This window comes from Branchiostoma lanceolatum, chromosome 19, assembly GCF_035083965.1.
Source record: "Branchiostoma lanceolatum isolate klBraLanc5 chromosome 19, klBraLanc5.hap2, whole genome shotgun sequence".
Lineage (NCBI taxonomy): Eukaryota > Metazoa > Chordata > Leptocardii > Amphioxiformes > Branchiostomatidae > Branchiostoma > Branchiostoma lanceolatum.
The window spans coordinates 15,698,402-15,717,051 of NC_089740.1; the positions used below are offsets into that span (position 1 = coordinate 15,698,402).

General features: G+C 42.9%; 1 protein-coding gene across 1 annotated transcript in view; it reads left to right on the forward strand.

The window, feature by feature from the left end:
- The first annotated feature begins 16,810 nt into the window (after positions 1–16,810).
- The window catches only part of LOC136425214 (lactadherin-like), a 2,133-nt gene continuing 293 nt past the window's right edge, over positions 16,811–18,650 (forward strand). The window contains exons 1-3 of the mRNA XM_066414010.1: positions 16,811–16,942; positions 17,411–17,560; positions 18,061–18,132. Coding sequence (XP_066270107.1) covers positions 16,811–16,942; positions 17,411–17,560; positions 18,061–18,132 — 354 coding nt within the window. The remainder of the gene's footprint in view (positions 16,943–17,410; positions 17,561–18,060; positions 18,133–18,650) is intronic.

The window sequence follows — 18,650 nt, forward strand, 5'->3', positions numbered from 1 at the left end:
CTTCCATTGTCCTAATTTTAGACCAGTGTTATAAGCCTGTCGTGTGACTTGTCCGGTTGTTCGGCTTGTGTAACAAAAATGTCGCGCCATTTCGCAATGGAGGCGTGTAGGATTCCGAGGAATTGTTTTTATCATGAATATGTTATGTGTGTTTGTGTATGTATGGTTGAAATGGGACCGGAGCAAAACTCATTCAAGAAAGTGTCTCCTAGTACGCTGTGTCATACTCAAGATTTCAGACTTCCCTTTTCGGGGTTATACATTACAATACAATCCATTGACCTGGTGTTGACCCGGTAGGGTGTTTCGCCCACAACCGAGAGGTCCCAGGTTCGAAACCACCGACATGCCCCGATGACCTCATGCCCTTGGGAAAGGCACTTTACATGACTTTCCTCACTTCACTCACTCAAGGACATTAAATATCTTAAATGTCCTTTACTCACTGTAGTGGTTAAATGAATACGTAGCTTCGGTTAAAAGGTCGTTCCTCGGGTAGGACGTTACTGAATGGAGCCGAGGTCCCGTGTTTGGGGAGAGCCACACCTCGAGCATGTTAAAGAACCCACCGCACTTTAATATCGAAAAGAGTAGGGGTCCTTCCCGGTGTGAGTGGTTCAAAAACCCGCAGTCCTATGGCCGCACATAAATTACCCCTGCCATTGTGAGTGGTACAGTCCGACGGGCGCAGGTTCTGGCCGTGCAGAGCCGACAAACCGCAGCTCTTGTAAAAAAAATGAAATAATATTAATGGTTTATTGGTAAGAAATTACCCGTGCAATGGCAGCCAGTGCTGAATTGCTGCATGGTTTATAATCACTTAATACGCAACAGATACATATTTGCTCGATCCACACTTGCACTTGGTGGAACTGTCGCAAGGGTCTGGGAGGCTGCCACTGCCAGTCGGCGCCAGCATTTGACCTCAATACGACCTTCCCCAACCGAAGTCAGTTACCAATCACACCTGGGTAAAGTGAGAAAAGCTATGTAAAGTGCCGTTCCCAAGGGCACAACATCGGTGGTTTCGAACCCGGGACCTCTCGGTTTTGGGCGAAACACCCTACCGCCTGTATCAGAAGTGAGACTAGTAGAACAGGGCTCGGAAGTTGCATCATTGTCAATATGTCCAGCGCCTGTTACCCGGGGTTACCTCGTCTTCCACAGGTGCACACGCGAGAAGGTGGAAAAACCTTTTTGCGCTTCTGTGGCAGATGGTTGTGTAACAGTGGGGATCAACCTCCACTAACTGACCAGTCTAAGGGGTCCGCACCTTTAAGCCTAGTAATTAGCGCGTTGATTCCCAAGCCGTGCGGATCGGGATTTCGGGGGTTCAAATCCCGGTAGCGGCGTACTCGCCTCTTTGGGTTTTTACAGTTGTATCAGAATATCATGACTTGTTTGTATTTTCGTAAGTAACCAGCTGGCTGGAAAGATTTGATGGCCTACATTCAGACGATTGTTCACCCCGACCAATCGAATCACGTGAATCGCATTGAAACTCAGATTCGTATCAGCCATTTCCCGACAAATCGCTTTTTAACTTGCGTTAAGGACTACATCTGACCAAACAAACTCGCCAGTGAGATGGTGGAAGGTATCAGCTTCCAAAAGACGTTTTCAGATTGACAATTTTGGCACTTTGGAAGTGACTGAATCCGCCCGCGATTTTAACTTCTAGTTTCTACTACTTTTCGCTAAACGTTAAATCGCGGGCGGATTCAATTACTTCCAAAGTGCCAAAATTGTCAATCTGAAAACGTCTTTTGGAAGCTGACACCTTCCACCATCTCACTGGCGAGTTTGTTTGGTCAGATGTAGTCCTTAACGCAAGTTAGAAAGCGATTTGTCGGGAAATGGCTGATACGAATCTGAGTTTCAATGCGATTCACGTGATTCGATTGGTCGGGGTGTTGTTCAGATGAGAGCTGTAAACTTTTCCCTATAATTATTAGTATCCTTAATGGATAGCTGGTGCACCTTTTTGGAAAATCATCCAGGAAGTCAATATAGAAACCAGTTGAAAAGTTTGGAAAGTGTTTTTAAATTTCGCACGAATCGGTGCATTTTTCCATTTTCACCTGTGTATTTTATAAGTAGCCTGCAGGCTGAACAGATTTGGTGACCTACATTCAGGCCTTTGTTGAGATAAGAGGTGAATAGAAAACTAGTGGCCTGTAAACATTCCCCTATAATGACTCGGATCGTCCTTCGCCTTTATGGATAGCTGGTGCACCATCTTTGGAAAAATTGTTCAGGTGATCGAGCTAGAAACCAGTTGAAAAGTTTGGAAAGTGTGTCTAAATTTCGCACGAATCGGTGCATTTTTTCCATTTTCACCTGTATATTTTGCAAGTAGCCTACAGTCTGGCTGGACAGATTTGGTGACCTACATTCAGGCCTTTGTTGAGATGAGAGGTGAAGAGAACATTAATTACCTGTAAACTTTCCCCCGGGATTACCAGCTAGGATCGTCTTTCGTCTTTTTTGAAATAATTATCCAGGAAGTTGAGATAGAAACCAGTTGAAAAGTTTGAAAAGTGGTTCTAAATTTCGCACGAATCGGTGCATTTTTCACTTTCGGCACTGGCTGGATTTAAGAAGTCAGTCAAACCAAATACCCACTCGGCTGTAGATTCAGCCTCAGGCTTATAAGTAGTGCTGGTTAAGGATGTACACTGGATCTGTACTTGTTGCTGTTTGATTAAATCTTGTTTTAGCGATCAAGTTATTTTTCGCTTTTAAGCCCGCAGCTACCCGTCAACAGAAATCCAACGTGAGGTTGGAGAAAGTTAAGCTGTAATTAGTCCCCATGGAGAGGATCCACCTGTAACCCCAGGGCAGGGATGGTGAGATGATCTTTTGTTCCTTGTCGCACGCAGCCTTATTCAAAAGCTGGCGCTGGTCCGGACGACGTTTTGACACATTCCCTCCCATTCCCGATTTTTGACCCGGAGGCCCTCCCTCCAGACTGCGTCAAAGCCGTTTCTAAAACCTACAAAACACAATAAAAGCTGTTCTTTCGATGAATTGTTTAGGGACAAATGATAGAGAAAAATAGCTTGGTAGGGACAAATAAATTTATTTTCATCTACAAACGCTGTAAGACTTGCGTTCAGTGTAGAAGTGAAAAGTTTAGACAACTGATGACCTACATTCACTTGTAATTACTGGGATGTTCGATCTCACAGTCTAGCTCCGAAGTAGAAACTCTGTCTAACAACAGTATCTAGGAGATCAAGGTAGAAACGAGATAGAAAAGATAAAGTTAGTGGTTTTATTTGAAAGAATCGACGAGGGCTTGTTTCTTCATTTTCCGCGATAGTCGGGTTCAGAAGCTCGCAAAGAACCATCTGGCCAGACTTTTAGCCGGAGGCTTGTTAAGTAGAGCTTGTTAGGAAGGTATGCTGTGTCTGCAGACGTACATGTCGCTGTTTTATTAACTCATTTCTTAAAAATAGATTAAGAGTTTTTCCCCGCTTATAAGTTCATGTCTCTCCGTATACAGAAACCCAGTCTGGGAGTTCGGAAAATTGCAATCTCCAAGCAGATGTAGAACGATCCACCTGTCTCCTACAGCTGAAGACAAGAATGATGAGATGATGAGAAGACAGCTCTTTTGTTCCTCATCTCGGGTATCCTTCTTGGAAAGACGCTCCTGTTGTAGCCTGGTTACTATAGCAGCAGGAGCCACGAGTCGGGCTTTCATTCTCACGGCACATCAGTTCTAGTGCACCCCGGTTTGTACTGCACTCGGTTCGTTGTAGCCAACCTCCGTAGAGCTACTAGAGGAACAGAGAAAAGTGAAAATAGAAACTGCGTGCAATAGAACCGACATGCCATCGGAAAAGAGCCAGACTCACAGAGCCTGCTGAGGAGGCTACTTGCGGTCGGACGACTCCGGGCGTATTCTTCTCGTGATTCACACTGAGACTTCAGCTCGTCCTGGGTGCAGGTGTCTCTCTTTTCACTCCGTAGTTTTCCATTGTTCTGAGACGATCATTCCGGCCTGTTCACGCTACAAACGGTATGTACACACTCGTTATACTGTTAGATCTGACGCACGCACAACATTACAAAATTTGCACGAATTGGCGGATTTTTTTCTAATTTTTGACACCAGCTGGACCCAGAATCCGCTCGCAAATAACTATCTTATTGAACAAACTTGCATTCTGTCGCTTTAATACTGGGCAACGGGGAACGCTTGACAGCTATACTCTTAAATACTGTAAATGCAGAAATGTTCGCGGTGGCTTTATGCTGTTCGAGGTTTTCGTGGCGACGTTTCACCGCGAACTTAAAACCACCGCAAACATTTTGTCCACTACTATAGCAGTATGTGACTTGCCTAAAACGTAAAACCACCGCAAACACTCCATTTTTGTCTTACTGCGCGAAATAAAAAGCACGCGAGCTTGAATGCATTTATAGTATACGACACCGTTTCGCCGCAGTTAACTTGCAAGGGTAGGCGTGCCACTGTAGATGTAAAAGGATGCTGTTTGTTTTTGTTTACAAGTTTTGTTAGTGTCTCGAATAGCTGAAAACTTGGTGCCGTCTTTTTATTTTCGACGCAAGACGTTTCGCGCGGCAGGCTGATCATTGGTGTTTGTTAAGATACGCTGAATCTGTACATGTTACAGTTTGCCGAACCACCCTTTTTGGCGATGAATTGATTTTTACGCTGAGTCTGCGAGCTCCAGATGCCATTCTTGGCAGTCATACGTCTCTTGATCGTCACATGATTTTTTGACTCCCATCCAATATCAAGGGTAGATTTTCAGGCGAAAAGTATGTGTTCGACTCTCTGTCGGTTTAGGAAATTGGTCGACCTTCTGACAGGCCTAGGGTGCTGGGGTAGCCTCTACCAGTCTCCGCGGGTCGCTGGGAAAATAGTAGAAATTGGCCAAGTAGAGTCAATTGTATAAAGGGAGTCGGCTACGGAGAGAGGGTTCAATGGGAATGTTATCCTCCATGGCCAAAGTCCCCCGGCAAATGTTCTCTCTATTTCCGACGCGGTTAGTCTGGTAGAGACTAGTGTTGGGGTGCATATGATGATGTGCGTGCGCGCCGACTCGGATTGTCTAGTCGTATTCTTCCCTTTCCACCCTGCGCTTCTATGGCAGATGGTTTTAGCTGTTGCTTGTATTTTGTAAGCAGCCAGCTGGCTGGACAGATGCGGTGACCTACATTTAGGCGTTTGTAGAAGTGAAAACTACTGACCCATAAACATTCCCCTATAATGACTAGGGTCGACCTTCGCCTTTATAGATGGCTGGTAAAACTTGGATTGTCTAGTCGCATTCTTCCCTTTCCACCTTGCGCTTCTATGGCAGATGGTTTTATAAGAATGTCGACAATAGCTGTTGCTTGTATTTTGGCGTTTGTAGAAGTGAAAACTACTGACCCATAAACATTCCCCTATAATGACTAGGGTCGACCTTCGCCTTTACAGATAGCTGGTGAAACTTTTTTTGGAATAATTATCCAGGAGGTCGAGATAGAAACCAGTTGAAAAGTTTGGAAAGTGGTTCTAATCGCACGAATCAGTGCATTTTGTCCTTTTCAGCACTAGTTGGATACAGATATCATTCAGGTACAAATGATCATCCAGCTGTACATTCATATCCAGGCAATAAAGCGGTGGATGTTATAGATGTAAACTGAATCTGTACTTGTTGCTGTTTGTTGAAAAAATTGCGATGAAGTTATTTTCCGGGTTTTTTTTAGTCCGCGGGTACCCGTCAATAGACACCCAACCTAAGGTTGGAGAAAGTTTCGCTGTAATTAGTCCCCATGGAGAGGATCCACCTGTAACCCCAGGGCAGGAATGATGAGATGATTAGATGGCACATCTTTTGTTCCTTGTCGCAAGCAGCCTTCTCGGAAAGCTAGGGCCTTCTGCAGTTGGGAGTCCTGCACGGAGCCGTTTATTGTGGGTGTCAAAATTTACTTCGGAATCTTCATTGCCATGAGGCGGTTGGTTTTCGGCTGGTTCACGCTACAACAATATGTGCAAACTCTTCATAGGGTCGTATCTAACGCAGACACAAAACGGGATGAATTAGAAAAGCAGTACCCGTAAAAACCTACCATGTGAGGCCAGGTTGCTGCTTCTTGTTTTCCGGAGAGGTAAACAAACAACCTCGCAAAGGCAATCAAACAAACAAATGTGTTCATCATCTGTTAATAAAAGCTTCTCAATAATCGGCGTGTTTCCACCATAACCTTTTGCGGGCTGAATAAGGTACAAATTGGACGAAAAAGTACCGACTTCGGTGGAACAATTTCCTACCTATTATCGTGTTTAAGCCTGAAAACTGTGAATGTTGGTCTGTGCTGTACTATTTTAGCTGAGCGCATGGTGAGAACCATCCACCCCCCCCCCCCCCCATGGAAGATTACTACCACTAAATCTTCTTGCTTCCTTGCTGCTTGACAATGTTAACTAAAACCTCAGATAGCAGCCTCGACTTTGTTGAGCTTTGACGTCATTTTTCTAAGGCGGACTGGCGATTTGGCACATTTTTGGGCTATATTTGGGTGTGATTTGCCTGCCTTCATAATTTGAGTCTTTCGTATTGGAGACGATTTACTGACACACTGGACACATAAGTGTCTTATAAAATGTGGAGAAGGGGAAATGTGACAGTTTTATTGCAAGAGTGGAGGCGTCTTGCCCGGGCCCTCTCTCAGGCCGATGTGTTTCTGAGTTTTATTGTGTATATGATAGTCTTGTAGGGGAATCCACCGGCGTAAATTTAAGGGTAGCTTCAACAGATGGCGCTGGGCCGCCCCCCCCCTTTTTTTAAACTGAAGACCCTCTCTTCAGACCCAGTCAAAGCCGTTTCTAAACCGTACAAAACACGAAATGTTTACTTATGATGACAATAAGTATATAGTCATTTGCGCTATTTTTCTATTTTCAAATCGGCCTGCCTTTTGAGGAATTTACTTTGTTTTCTTCCAATAATGTTGTAAGACGTTTGTTCAGATTAGAAGTGTGACCTATAGCTACTAGTATCGTCCTTCGTCTTTATAGAAGAGATAGCTGGCGCTAGTATCAACAGCCAATCAGAGCCCAGCGTCTTGGTATCCATGGTAACGTTCCCCCTAGCGGGTAGAAACCGGTCTGGCAGCCCCAAGGGTCAGAGGTCATATGATGTAGGAGGCTGCATACAGTAGCTGTGTTTTAGTAATTAGTCTAATTGGGTAGTAAATAACAACGTGATTGACCATGTCTAGATCATTTTGTTTTTCCAAAATGTCACGTGTGATCTTGATCTTTTACCAATTGTCTTTTTCGTCCATAGATACTCGCTATGTACTTTGTACAGATACTTGATTGGTTTGCAAGATATTTTCATGACCCTTTTCCTATATTCTGATTCTGGTCCTAGTAATTTGTCTGCATTTTTTTTCATTGTTCCATCGGGAGAATCGCCCCTAGGCGAAACATATCAGCTTCCCACTGGTTATGTATCATCGGACGACCTGTCTCACCCGACCTTTGCACAATCATCTAAACACAAGACGTTGTTTAAAAGCAAGAGAGGATCCTTATGGTGCTTGATGACCACAAATTCCACGGAACGACATCGATAGCTCTAAACATACACATGACATATCAATTATAGGTTGATAACTCGGGCATTTTATTATCCATTTAGAATTTTGCCTCTTGTCTTCCTGTCATGACTCTGTTTCAGGTACTTTGTAGTTGGTTCTGTTGATGCAATGCAGGGAGTACTTGACAGAATGCCCTTGTTGCAAGTACAGGCAGATTCTATTAATGTTTTACGTTCTTCTTTGAAATGTCAAATAATGTGTGTGGTTTTATCGACAGCGCCGCCTTCCGATAGAAAAAGTGCAGGCAGCATAACTCTCTCGGTGCCCAAACTCCCTAAGTCTATATTTGAAAACCTTGACCTGTAAAAATCGCGCATCAGCCCCTTCCCCCAAATAAACGCCGCCGCTTTGAATTAAGAAGTCTGCAAATGAGTCTCATGAACAAAATGATTTATCAGTAGATTAAGCATTACTTATGTTTCAGCCCAGTTTAACACCCTTATTAATTACAGACGGTTAGACTGGACTGTGTTTTGACGCATAATGTCGTTTTGTGTCAAACTCGTTTCTACCTTGATCTCCTTTAGATATTTTACCTACACCAGGAATGGTGAAAGTATCCAGGAAATCGAGGTAGAAACGAGTTTAGAAAATATAGTTTACTTAGTGGCTCGAATCGCTAAGAATCGATGATTTTTTTAAGCTCTAGCTTGTTTGAGATGTAGGTAAAATATCTAAAGGAGATCAAGGTAGAAATGAGTTTTAAAAAAAGGGTTAATGACTCTATTTGCAAGAATCGTTGAAGGCTTGTTTCGTCATTTTCCGCACTAATTGGATTCAGAGGGCGCTCGCGAAGAACCATATTTTCTCTAAATGTTTTGCCGCAGGTCATTTAGTCATCATCCTGCTTGTTAAGGTGGTAGACTCTATCTGTAGATGTACATGTCTCTGCTTTGGTAAACCGTCTTTTTGGGAACGATGAAGATATGTTTTATCTTTTGAGTCCAGAGCTACGCATTGAAGGAAACCCTCCGGAGGGTTCGGGAAAGTAATAATCTCTAGTCAGATTTGTAATGTTCCGCCTGTCACCCCAAGGCAAGAATGATGAGATCATCAAATGACAGCTCTTTTGTTCCTCGTCTCGGGTTGCCTTCTTGGAAAGACCCTTCTATGGTAGCCTCCTTAATATGTATACGAAACAACTGCGGGCAAAGAAGAGAACTTCCACCAGGCCCACCTTGCACAGCCTTCCTGTAGAATGTAGCGTGCGTAGTCCAGTGGTTAGCGATCTTGCCTCTGGAACTAGAAGCCGGGGGTTCGATCCCGGCTGTGTTGCTCACCCAACATGCACGCTACCGGAAAAGATCGCAGTCCTTAGGACGGGACGTTAAGCCGTGGTCCACTGTTCATTGTGCTATTCGAAAAGAGCTAGGGGAATTTCCCCGGTACAATGAACCTGTAAATACTGTACATAGCGTCTGTCTTCTTCTCTGTCACGATCAGTGGAAGATTAGCTCTTCAGTGAGCTATAACTGGATCGAGATTACTTTCCTTTCCTTTTCCTGTCCCACACAGACAGATGTCCTCCGCTCACACAGCCACCTCCACACCCGTGGACTCGGCCCCTGCAATCTTCGTTAGCGAGGCCAAGCCAACGGATACTGATATTGTAAAAGAAAAAGGAAGAATCTGTATTTTAGTATACCATAGAGTGTGAGTTCAGTTTTGTTCATCCTTCCTGACCACGTAGATTTCATAATGTAGGCACCTTTTTTTGCCAATTTTTTTATTCGCATGCTTGCATCATTTTTGGGGTCCCCAGAAGAAGGGTCAGTCATATGATGAAATCAACATGGGCTAAGGAAGGTACATTTGTAGTGTGGTCGTGTTAGTTTGTGGTCGAACAGCATAACTCATGAAGCAATGGATAAGGCTTTGGGTCCCTGGCGGATTTTGTTGGTTCTGCAGCAGAACCGGTTTTTCCATTTCATGCTCTCGGCCTGTTATGGCAGAATATCAGTCAGTTTGCTCGGGAAGAATCGAGAAGCTCATTGGACATCCTAGATTTTGCTTGTTTGTTTACCTATTTCACAATTGACGACTGGAAGAAAATGTCTCAATTCCCAATGCCCCTATCGCACAGGATCCGCGGCACGCTGGCGGCCCCGCTGCGTCCTCAATGGACCGTTCCAGTCGAACACCATAAGCCCCGCCCCCTGTTCGATTTCGAACACATGCGCGAAAAATAGCGCATGATGGACAAAAATGGCCGCTACTGCTTGGCTGACACAGACATACGTACCCCGCTTCACACGTGCCATTTCTGTCCGTCCAGTGCTGTTTTTGACGGAGGTGTTTGATATAGAACAGAGGTTCTATTTGTTTGATATGTTCGACGGGAATGGTCCATTGCATTTGTATTATCCTAAACTTTATAATGAGAATTTCAGACAAAAAGTACAGGTGTGACTAAAAAGACAACGGATCGTCAAAAGATTCGTTTTTTTGATGAAATTCGTTGACAGCTCTGTCAAATCATTCGATAGCACCAAGGTCGCCAACGTACCGCGATTCCAGTGAGGTAAGTAGGGCTTAACAGTACATGCAACAGTCAGACTGGCTTAAAATCTTCTTCTTTCTCTTTTGGTGTAATGACAGACATCAGTGCAAAACTCTCAATTTTCATGCTTTGTTTTTCTGCAGGTGAACAGAATGGATCGACGTAGAGTCTGGGTGGCCGTCTTCCTGCTGTTACTGGCAAACCCGGCGAGAAGCGAAGGTAGGGACGGGGTTCTTGTCAGAGGGAAAGTTCGCGCAAAGGCTGACGGGAGTAGAACCCGTTATTCGAACCGACAACACCGCCTGGGGGCTCATAAAAATGACTACACTATTCTTTTTCCCTAACACTGCCCAAAGCATTTGGAAATCGCTGTTCGGCTCTCGGCAATCTTCGGGTGACTTCGGCACATCCGTTTGTATGATTCTTTGGAATAGACGGCGGATCGGGCGTTGTGGTTGTTACAATTCGTGTACAATTCTCGGGAATCTTTCAGTGGACCAAGTACACAGTAGTGTACGATTCTCGGGAATCTTTCAATGGATCAGGTACACCGGTGTGTTAGTGTACGATTCTTAGGAATCTTTCAGTGGACGATTGCACAGTGTGTGTTAGAGACTTAGAGTACATGTAAGTTCTCGGGAATCTTTCAGTAGGCCGAGTACACAGTCAGTGCGTTAGTATACGATTCACCGAAATCTTCCCGTTTGTTTGTTACTTAGCGGATCGAGTTATATATACGGCACAGTAATACCGATTTCAACACAAAACTCGGTGGCCTACCGCCTATGGTACAACTACTGGTTTGTTAGCTTTTGCTGCAATAACACAAAGGCGAGTGTAGCAGCCATTTAGCCTTTTTTCAGCGACTTTGTTAAGGTCCACGTTTCTGAGCCGTATAACAATACAGATTCCACGGTGGCAATCCTGCGTGGGAGCTGGGATTTCCATATCTTACTTAACTTGTGGCAGCTGTTCCAAGCGAGAGCTTTTCTGACTTCGAAGTCTGTCTCAGAGTTTGCTATCTTAGAGCCAAGGTATTTAAAGTGTTTGACCACTTCCACGGTGTCACCACTTCCGGTTCGAATGAAAGCAGGTATTTTCAGGTTGAAGGTCATCATTTTTTTTAGCATTTACATGCAGACCTACTTTGCCAGCTTCATTTTCCTTTCGGAGCAGTAGTTCCTGTGTGCGTTGTAATTTTTCTGCTAACAGCGCAATGTCATCCGCAAAATCTGACGACTGGTGGATACCGTCTGATTTTTCTTCTCTCAAGCTCAAAGCCCAGTTCTAGATCTTGGTTACCCAGGGTCTGTCGCATAACATAGTCTAGAACTATTGCAAAAAGAAATACTCCTGCAGTGATGTTGAATAGTTCAGTTTCCCCATCAGGTGTAAGTACTTTTGCTGGTGTGTTTTGAAGTAAAATGTTTATGACATCCACTAGAATGATATTTAGTATGTAGTTGAATTAGACAAAGGTGTACATGATGAAGTGCAAATTATGCAAATTGGGACTTAATTTGCATACGTAATGTGGAAAAATTATATTTACAGTGTTTTCCGTTATAGGAGTTTATTGAAGGGGGAACATTAAGAGGTATCAATTATGCAAATGATTTCATAATTTGCATAATCAATGCAAACGTGACGCAATTCTTCTAGGTGGCAAATGATTGAACTGTTGAAATTGTGACCTGTGTAAGTTAGTTTAAGGTGTACATGGCCAAGCATAGCTTATGCAAATGTGCAAGTCATTTGCATAGTCATTTTTTTTCTTTGTTGGCAGACGTGCTACAATATTTCAAACACTTTCCCGGCATTTATATCAACTTGGACAACGCGGAAACTTTGAACGGCCTCGGCGTCGAAGAGTGTGCAAGAAGGTACGACCGCTTCCTTAATGGTGACATGCGATGTGAAACTATAGATGTATTCAGACAAGTCTATCTAACCCTTCATGGCCCCGGCCAAACTTCAGCTTATTGGTGCCATTTGCCAAGTATTATATTTGATTTTGTTTAATTTACTATCTATCAATTTTGTAAGTTTTGTCTCGATTTAATTGTATTTAATGTAGACGGACTCCATGATTAATAATGTAGGATTGTATGCACTAATGGAGATCTAAATGAAACAAACAAACAAACAAACAAACAAGTCAAAATTTATCTCTTCAAGCATCTGACTAAAAAATGGCCGACACCGTTGCCACGTTGGTTTCATTTAATGAATCCAGCCTCATAGCAACCTATTATTCTGAACGCACAAATGACACTTGTAAGAAAAATCCCATATACAGTCTTGCACTGAATCAGCGGGAAATAACAATTTAGGGTATTTCTTTCTCACAAAAGCAAAAGCAACTGGATTCGCAAGACTGTAAGTCAGCAAAATGGCGGACACTACATGACTTCATAGGCACGTGACTGCGAAAACCGTATCAGGTTTGAATCATCACAGAATAGAAAGTGAGTTTAAAGACAACCACAGATAATACTTCAAGATTGTTCGAGTTTTGAAATGTTTTGATCATATTAGGTGTTATGAAGCTACCTCCTACTACTGCCGGTCGTTCGAAGTGCGGACGGGTAGCGTGACCGCTTGTTTCACCAGTGCAAACAACAGGGAAACCACGACCTCCACCGTAGGATCTCACGCGAGCATGAATCACTACGAACGACTTGAAGGTGCGTCTACTCTACTACTCTACCAATACTTAAAGCAACTGTCTGACTTCAGCTTGTCTTTCTACTTTTTCGAGTTTTTTCTCTTTTTTTTAGCTTTCCATGTAATTTGTGTTATTGCCTTTTTTCTGTTTCTCAGTTCAAGTGTTTTGCTGGCAGTTGACTGAGCAAACCGTGCGTAAACGAAATATGGCTCTGAAAAAAAAAAAAACTCTCATACTAGGTTACTCCATTTTTGTTTTGGGTGTGTCTATGTGTCTGTGTGTGTTTCCGGGCTATTGTAGTCAGCATACCTCAAGAACCTCTCGATGGATTATATGATGATATTTGGTATTTGGGCGCGGGTGTTGTACATGTGAAGCGGAAAGTCAAGGTCGATTTTGGGCCCCCTGGTATGTGACCTTGTTCCACACGGAAATTGTAAAGCTGTATAAAGGCATCGTCTATAAGGCCCCTTCCGCAAACCCGAAACAATGTTCCATGCTATGATTGGAGCCTCGTAGACATATGTTTACAAATTATGTCTTATTATGTTCCAAATCAAAATCATATCATTTAGGTGTCTGTTGTTGCATTGAGTTAAATTGTACTGTGATCCATTGTTAATAAATACACCAAATAAACAGTTCAAGTGCTCTCGGGTGGGGGAAGGGGACTCAATATGAAGCCGTGATTGGTCCTCGGAGGTACGTCTCTTGGTAGGACTGTTGGACCATCGTAAACTCTGGGAGCGGGGTGGGGGCATGTGGTTTCCTCGGCCAAATGAGATCACCCTCTCCCTATGTGGGTTGCCACTTCCACAATGATTGACGATACGTTTCACTAAATGGTCGTTCCCACTGCACCGACGGGGGTGTGACGATACTTATGCGCGTTGCAACCAAATTGTCATTTTAATTTCTTACGCTGGGTGCATAATATACGTTCTCACGCTATTTATGTTGAGCCCATGGGTATGCAAATACGCAGTGTAAAGTTATTTATTCCATAATCATTTTGACAATCGGTTCAATATATGTAAGATAAGAATCAGTGCTCAACCACTAGAAATAGAAAAGCGACGTTATAAAATGTATCAGTGCAGGAGAGTCTGTGCAAGTACTGTGCAACGGACGGAAGATAAGATACGTTTCATTTCTTAATGCCCTCATCATGAGGATGAAAGAAACAAGCTTATCGAAACAACCAAAACAATAGTCTTGAGATTTCACATCTAGAAGAACAACAAAAAGTTTGTACTAAATTCACAAAACCCACTTATCATTGAAAACGTGGTACTTTTTACTGCCTCCAAAGAACAAATAAAAACCCCTTATTAATTTTGTGTGTAGAAATGATAATAAAATGCATAGGCCTCCAATCCTTCTTGTACATGTTGGCTGGAGCTGGAGTCTTGGGTATGGGGCAGACATTCGCCGTTTTCCACACAGAAGGCATGTTTCCAGTGTTGTACGAAACGTTTATCAGGTGAGTGACAACTGGTGCTAGGTCTTCGCAGTACGCGCTCAGAACCCAGTTCGGAATGTCGTCAGGGCCGCCTGATTTTCTGGTGTTCAGACGTCTCAAGACGGCTTTCACTTGGCCGATGCTGCAGAGGTCGTCAGAGCTGGATGGGAGCGGGAGTGGGAAAAGACTGAAAGTTTTGCTGTCTGACCATGCTTCCGCAAAGAAGTCGTTCTGTGTGTCCGCTACTCGGTCATCAGGGACATCAGTAACGGTGACGTTTCCCTTAGATTTTTGCGTACGCCCAAGTTCATTATTTACAAAGTTCCACCATTCTCGAGGGTTGTTCTTCTTTAACATACCAATGCATCTGTTGTAGTGGTTTTTCTTCTGATTCCTGATGAGGGACTGGACCAAGTTACGAAGTTTTTTCCACTTCTCTGTTTTGCTATGTTTCCTATAGACCGATTGTCTTTTCCGAACGGCGGTTTTGATCTTGTTTGTCATCCAGTGTTTGTCAACATCTCGTGTTTTGCTCTTCCTTGGGGGAACACAAACATCGAGCATCGTCTGCAGGGTTTTGTTGAAGGTGGCTACTTTGTCCTCTACCGAAGCTGAGTTGTATACGGTAGACCAATCAGTGATACCCATACATAGACCAAGTGCATCCTTTCTTTCCTGTGTGGCGAGGCGATGGTTGGACCTGGGTTGCAATGACACAGGTCGTTTTGTTACCAAAATCAAAATTCATATTGTAACGTCGATGAAGGTTTAATATGCACCTATAACACAGACTGTAGATGCGACGGTGTAACTTGCACTGCTGGCAAGGACGCATTCTGTATCTTGTGTGTCAGGCCGTTTCTGACAGTTTGCAGTGTCCAGTACAAAATGACAGATCGTTTATAGAGACAGTTTCTTATATGCAGCAGAACTTGACAAATCGTTCTGTCACAGTTTCCAGTGTCCAGTAAAACTTTGCAGGTCGTTTTGTCACAGTATCAAATATCCAGTACAACATGACAGGTCGTTTTGTCACAGTTTCCAATGTCCAGTACAACATGACAGGTCGTTTTGTCACAGTTTCCAATGGCCAGTACAACATGACTGGTCGTTTTGTCACAGTTTCCAATGTCCAGTACAACATGACAGGTCGTTTTGTCACAGTATCCAATGGCCAGTACAACATGACTGGTCGTTTTGTCACAGTTTCCAATGGCCAGTACAACATGACTGGTCGTTTTGTCACAGTTTCCAATGTCCAGTACAACATGACTGGTCGTTTTGTCACAGTTTCCAATGTCCAGTACAACATGACTGGTCGTTTTGTCACAGTTTCCAATGGCTAATACAACATGACAGGTCGTTTTGTCACAGTTTCCAATGGCCAGTACAACATGACTGGTCGTTTTGTCACAGTTTCCAATGTCCAACACATCATGATAGGTCGTTTTATGACAGTAAGATATTTGGCTTGAAAAAGTAACACAGTCCTTCTTATCATTGAAAGTGTGGGACTTTTTATTTTCCACTGCTTTCAGAGAAGAAATCGAACCCCGCATTAGTACCGTAGATATAGAAACTTACTGAAGAATAGCAATATAGAATGATCTTGTATTCATGTATACCTTACATTTGTATTTCAACATTGTTGTCAACATGCAATTAGCCTACGGGCATGAATTTGCAATAAAACTATTATTATAAAAAGCACACACCTTCTAAGTCAAACCCAACACATTATAATGCCATACCTGATATGTTTATCTTTGCAGCGGAACCTGCTACAACACCAGCTTCACCCGGAGGTACAGCATTTTGTCACTTTCCAATGTCCAGTACATCATGACAGGTCGTTTTTGCTCCCAAACTCAAACTCAAATCCACATCGCTTTGAAAGTAAGGCGGCATTTCTTTATAAACAAATAGCTCTTGGCTGATGAATTCTTGCGATGATTCTATTTTATGACTTCAAAGGAAAATTGACCCATTCACTTAATACAAATCTGAAATTGCTATTATATGCGATATTGTAAAGATTGTAGCACGCTATCTTGGCAAAATCTTAAACATCCTTATTACAGCATTGTACACGTATTTGAGTTTGTTTGAGGTAAATTTTTTATTACGATTGTTGGACACGGAAATTGTTAAGTTGTATTTTTTAAGGGACGTATGGGCATCGTTCATATGGCCCCTTTCGTTCTTCCGAAACGACGTCATGTTATATTAGCACCATCTTAGAAGTATGTACGTTTCTTTCAGGTACAGTACTTCTTTAATACGATATTTTGAGACGGAAATAATGCACATTCCTTATGATGACCAAGGGAACTTCCATGATGATGATGAGGTGCGCATTATTCTAAGGTGTGGTGCTGTAAATAGAAGTAACATTTTCCGTTGCAGGTGACAACTTCAGAACTTCCCAAACTAAATTTAACATACTTTCCTGTTTCTACCAGTCTGTACCAGGCAGGATCCGCTCGGGATGGAATCTGGTTCCATCCCCGATGAAAGCATCACGGCATCAAGGTGGAATTTTCACGATATGTATGACCAACACGACGAACTGGAGGCTAATTACGGGGATTCTTGGGACGAAGGCGCGCCATGGAAGGCAAGGTTGAACAGTAACCTGGACTTCTGGACAGTTTCCGGCCAAGTGGGAGAGTGGCTTCAGGTAGCTTTTCGTATTTCTAATGGCTTAGAAATGTTATTGTTCCTGTTTTCAGATAAACTTGCTCTTGTCATGACAGCTCATAGATATAAGATCATTGCAAGTTGGTGCAATAGTCAAAACGAAAAACAAAACATCGCGTGCTATTGTATATCTTGAATAGAAAGCGTTCCGAAATACAGCAGTCGCATTTAAGAATACGGTATCTACTTTGCAATATTTTACAACTCGAACTGAATATCATCTTGCCATTAACCTAAAGTGTGGACATCCCAACAGCAACCGGAATGGTAAATTGTTTGAAATCGATATATGTCCCTATTGCGTTTGCTAATTCTGTCTACTAGCGTTTACTGTCAGGGTTTATCAGCCATACCTGCTTTTGTGCATTTTCTTACATTATATTATCATCATACCAAAAGATGAATAGAATTGATAAGTACCAAAAGCCTGAACAATGATGTCTTTCAGGTTGATTTAGGACAGACGAAGGACGTCACGGGCGTCATAACCCAGGGTCGACCCAACATTGCTGACAATTGGGTGACGTCATACAAACTCCAGTACAGCACAGATGGTGCCAGTTTCACGACATACGCCGGCAGCGATGGCTCAGAAATGGTAACTTAGATTAAACTTGAGTTCCACAACCTCACACCTTCGCCAGATAATATTATCGTTATTTTCTGTGACCTTGTTAAATATCCCTGTGTTTCTTATTTCCTTTATCTCATGCCCCCTTGGGAATCAGCTCATGGTGGAAGGGGCCACCCAGATGCGGAAATATTAAATGAATAAATAAATTATCACGTTTTATTGCAAGTTCTTGCCGGTAGGCTAATTGGCCGCTTGTACATGACGTCATAGAACACGTGACCTTGTTTACACCGCCATCTTGGGTGTCAATGCAAGTGGAAAATTGCTAGTGCATGTAGCACGAAAAATATTAAAAGTCCCGCCATTTGCAAATTTGGCATTATATAGCATTATATAGCTCGGTCGGACCCCTGGAGTCTTTGATGGAATATAAGCCACGCGGATGTTGTTGTACGGATAATGTTGGGCTGATAGTAAGAAGACCTTCAGAAGAGGTTAAACTGAATCTTCTGTTTACATTCCAGGTTTTCACAGGCAACACGGACGGAAACACACCTGTGACCAACCTACTGAGCAACCCCATCAGTGCCCGTTATGTGCGTTTCGTGGTTCAGTCCTGGAACATAGTCTCAGCCTCGAACACCTGGGAAAATAGAATAAGCCTGAGAGCGGAGATTCTAGGCTGCATGGGTAGGTTTCTGTTCTTAAGTTGGTTAGAGAACGTTTGTACATGACGTCATAGAACACGTGACCTTGTTTACACCGCCATCTTGGGTGTCAATTCAAGTGGAAAATTGCTAGTGCATGTAGCACGAAAAATATTAAAAGTCCCGCCATTTGCAAATTTGTATGATAATTGTCATTCAATATACCATACAGCTTGAGTCACGGGGATAAATCTCGAAGTTGCGGGATGTTATTGTATGGATGACGTCCTCTTAAGTACAAAACTTAAAAAGAAAAAAAAGGAGGGTTATAAAGAGTTGCCTTCATTTTAAAATATACGTGGTCAGGAAGATTGAACACATATCAGAAAATGCTTACAAAACAATAAATTCTTTACGTTGATGAAGGTTAGACATCAAGGTAATAACAAACGCCAAATGACAGTTGT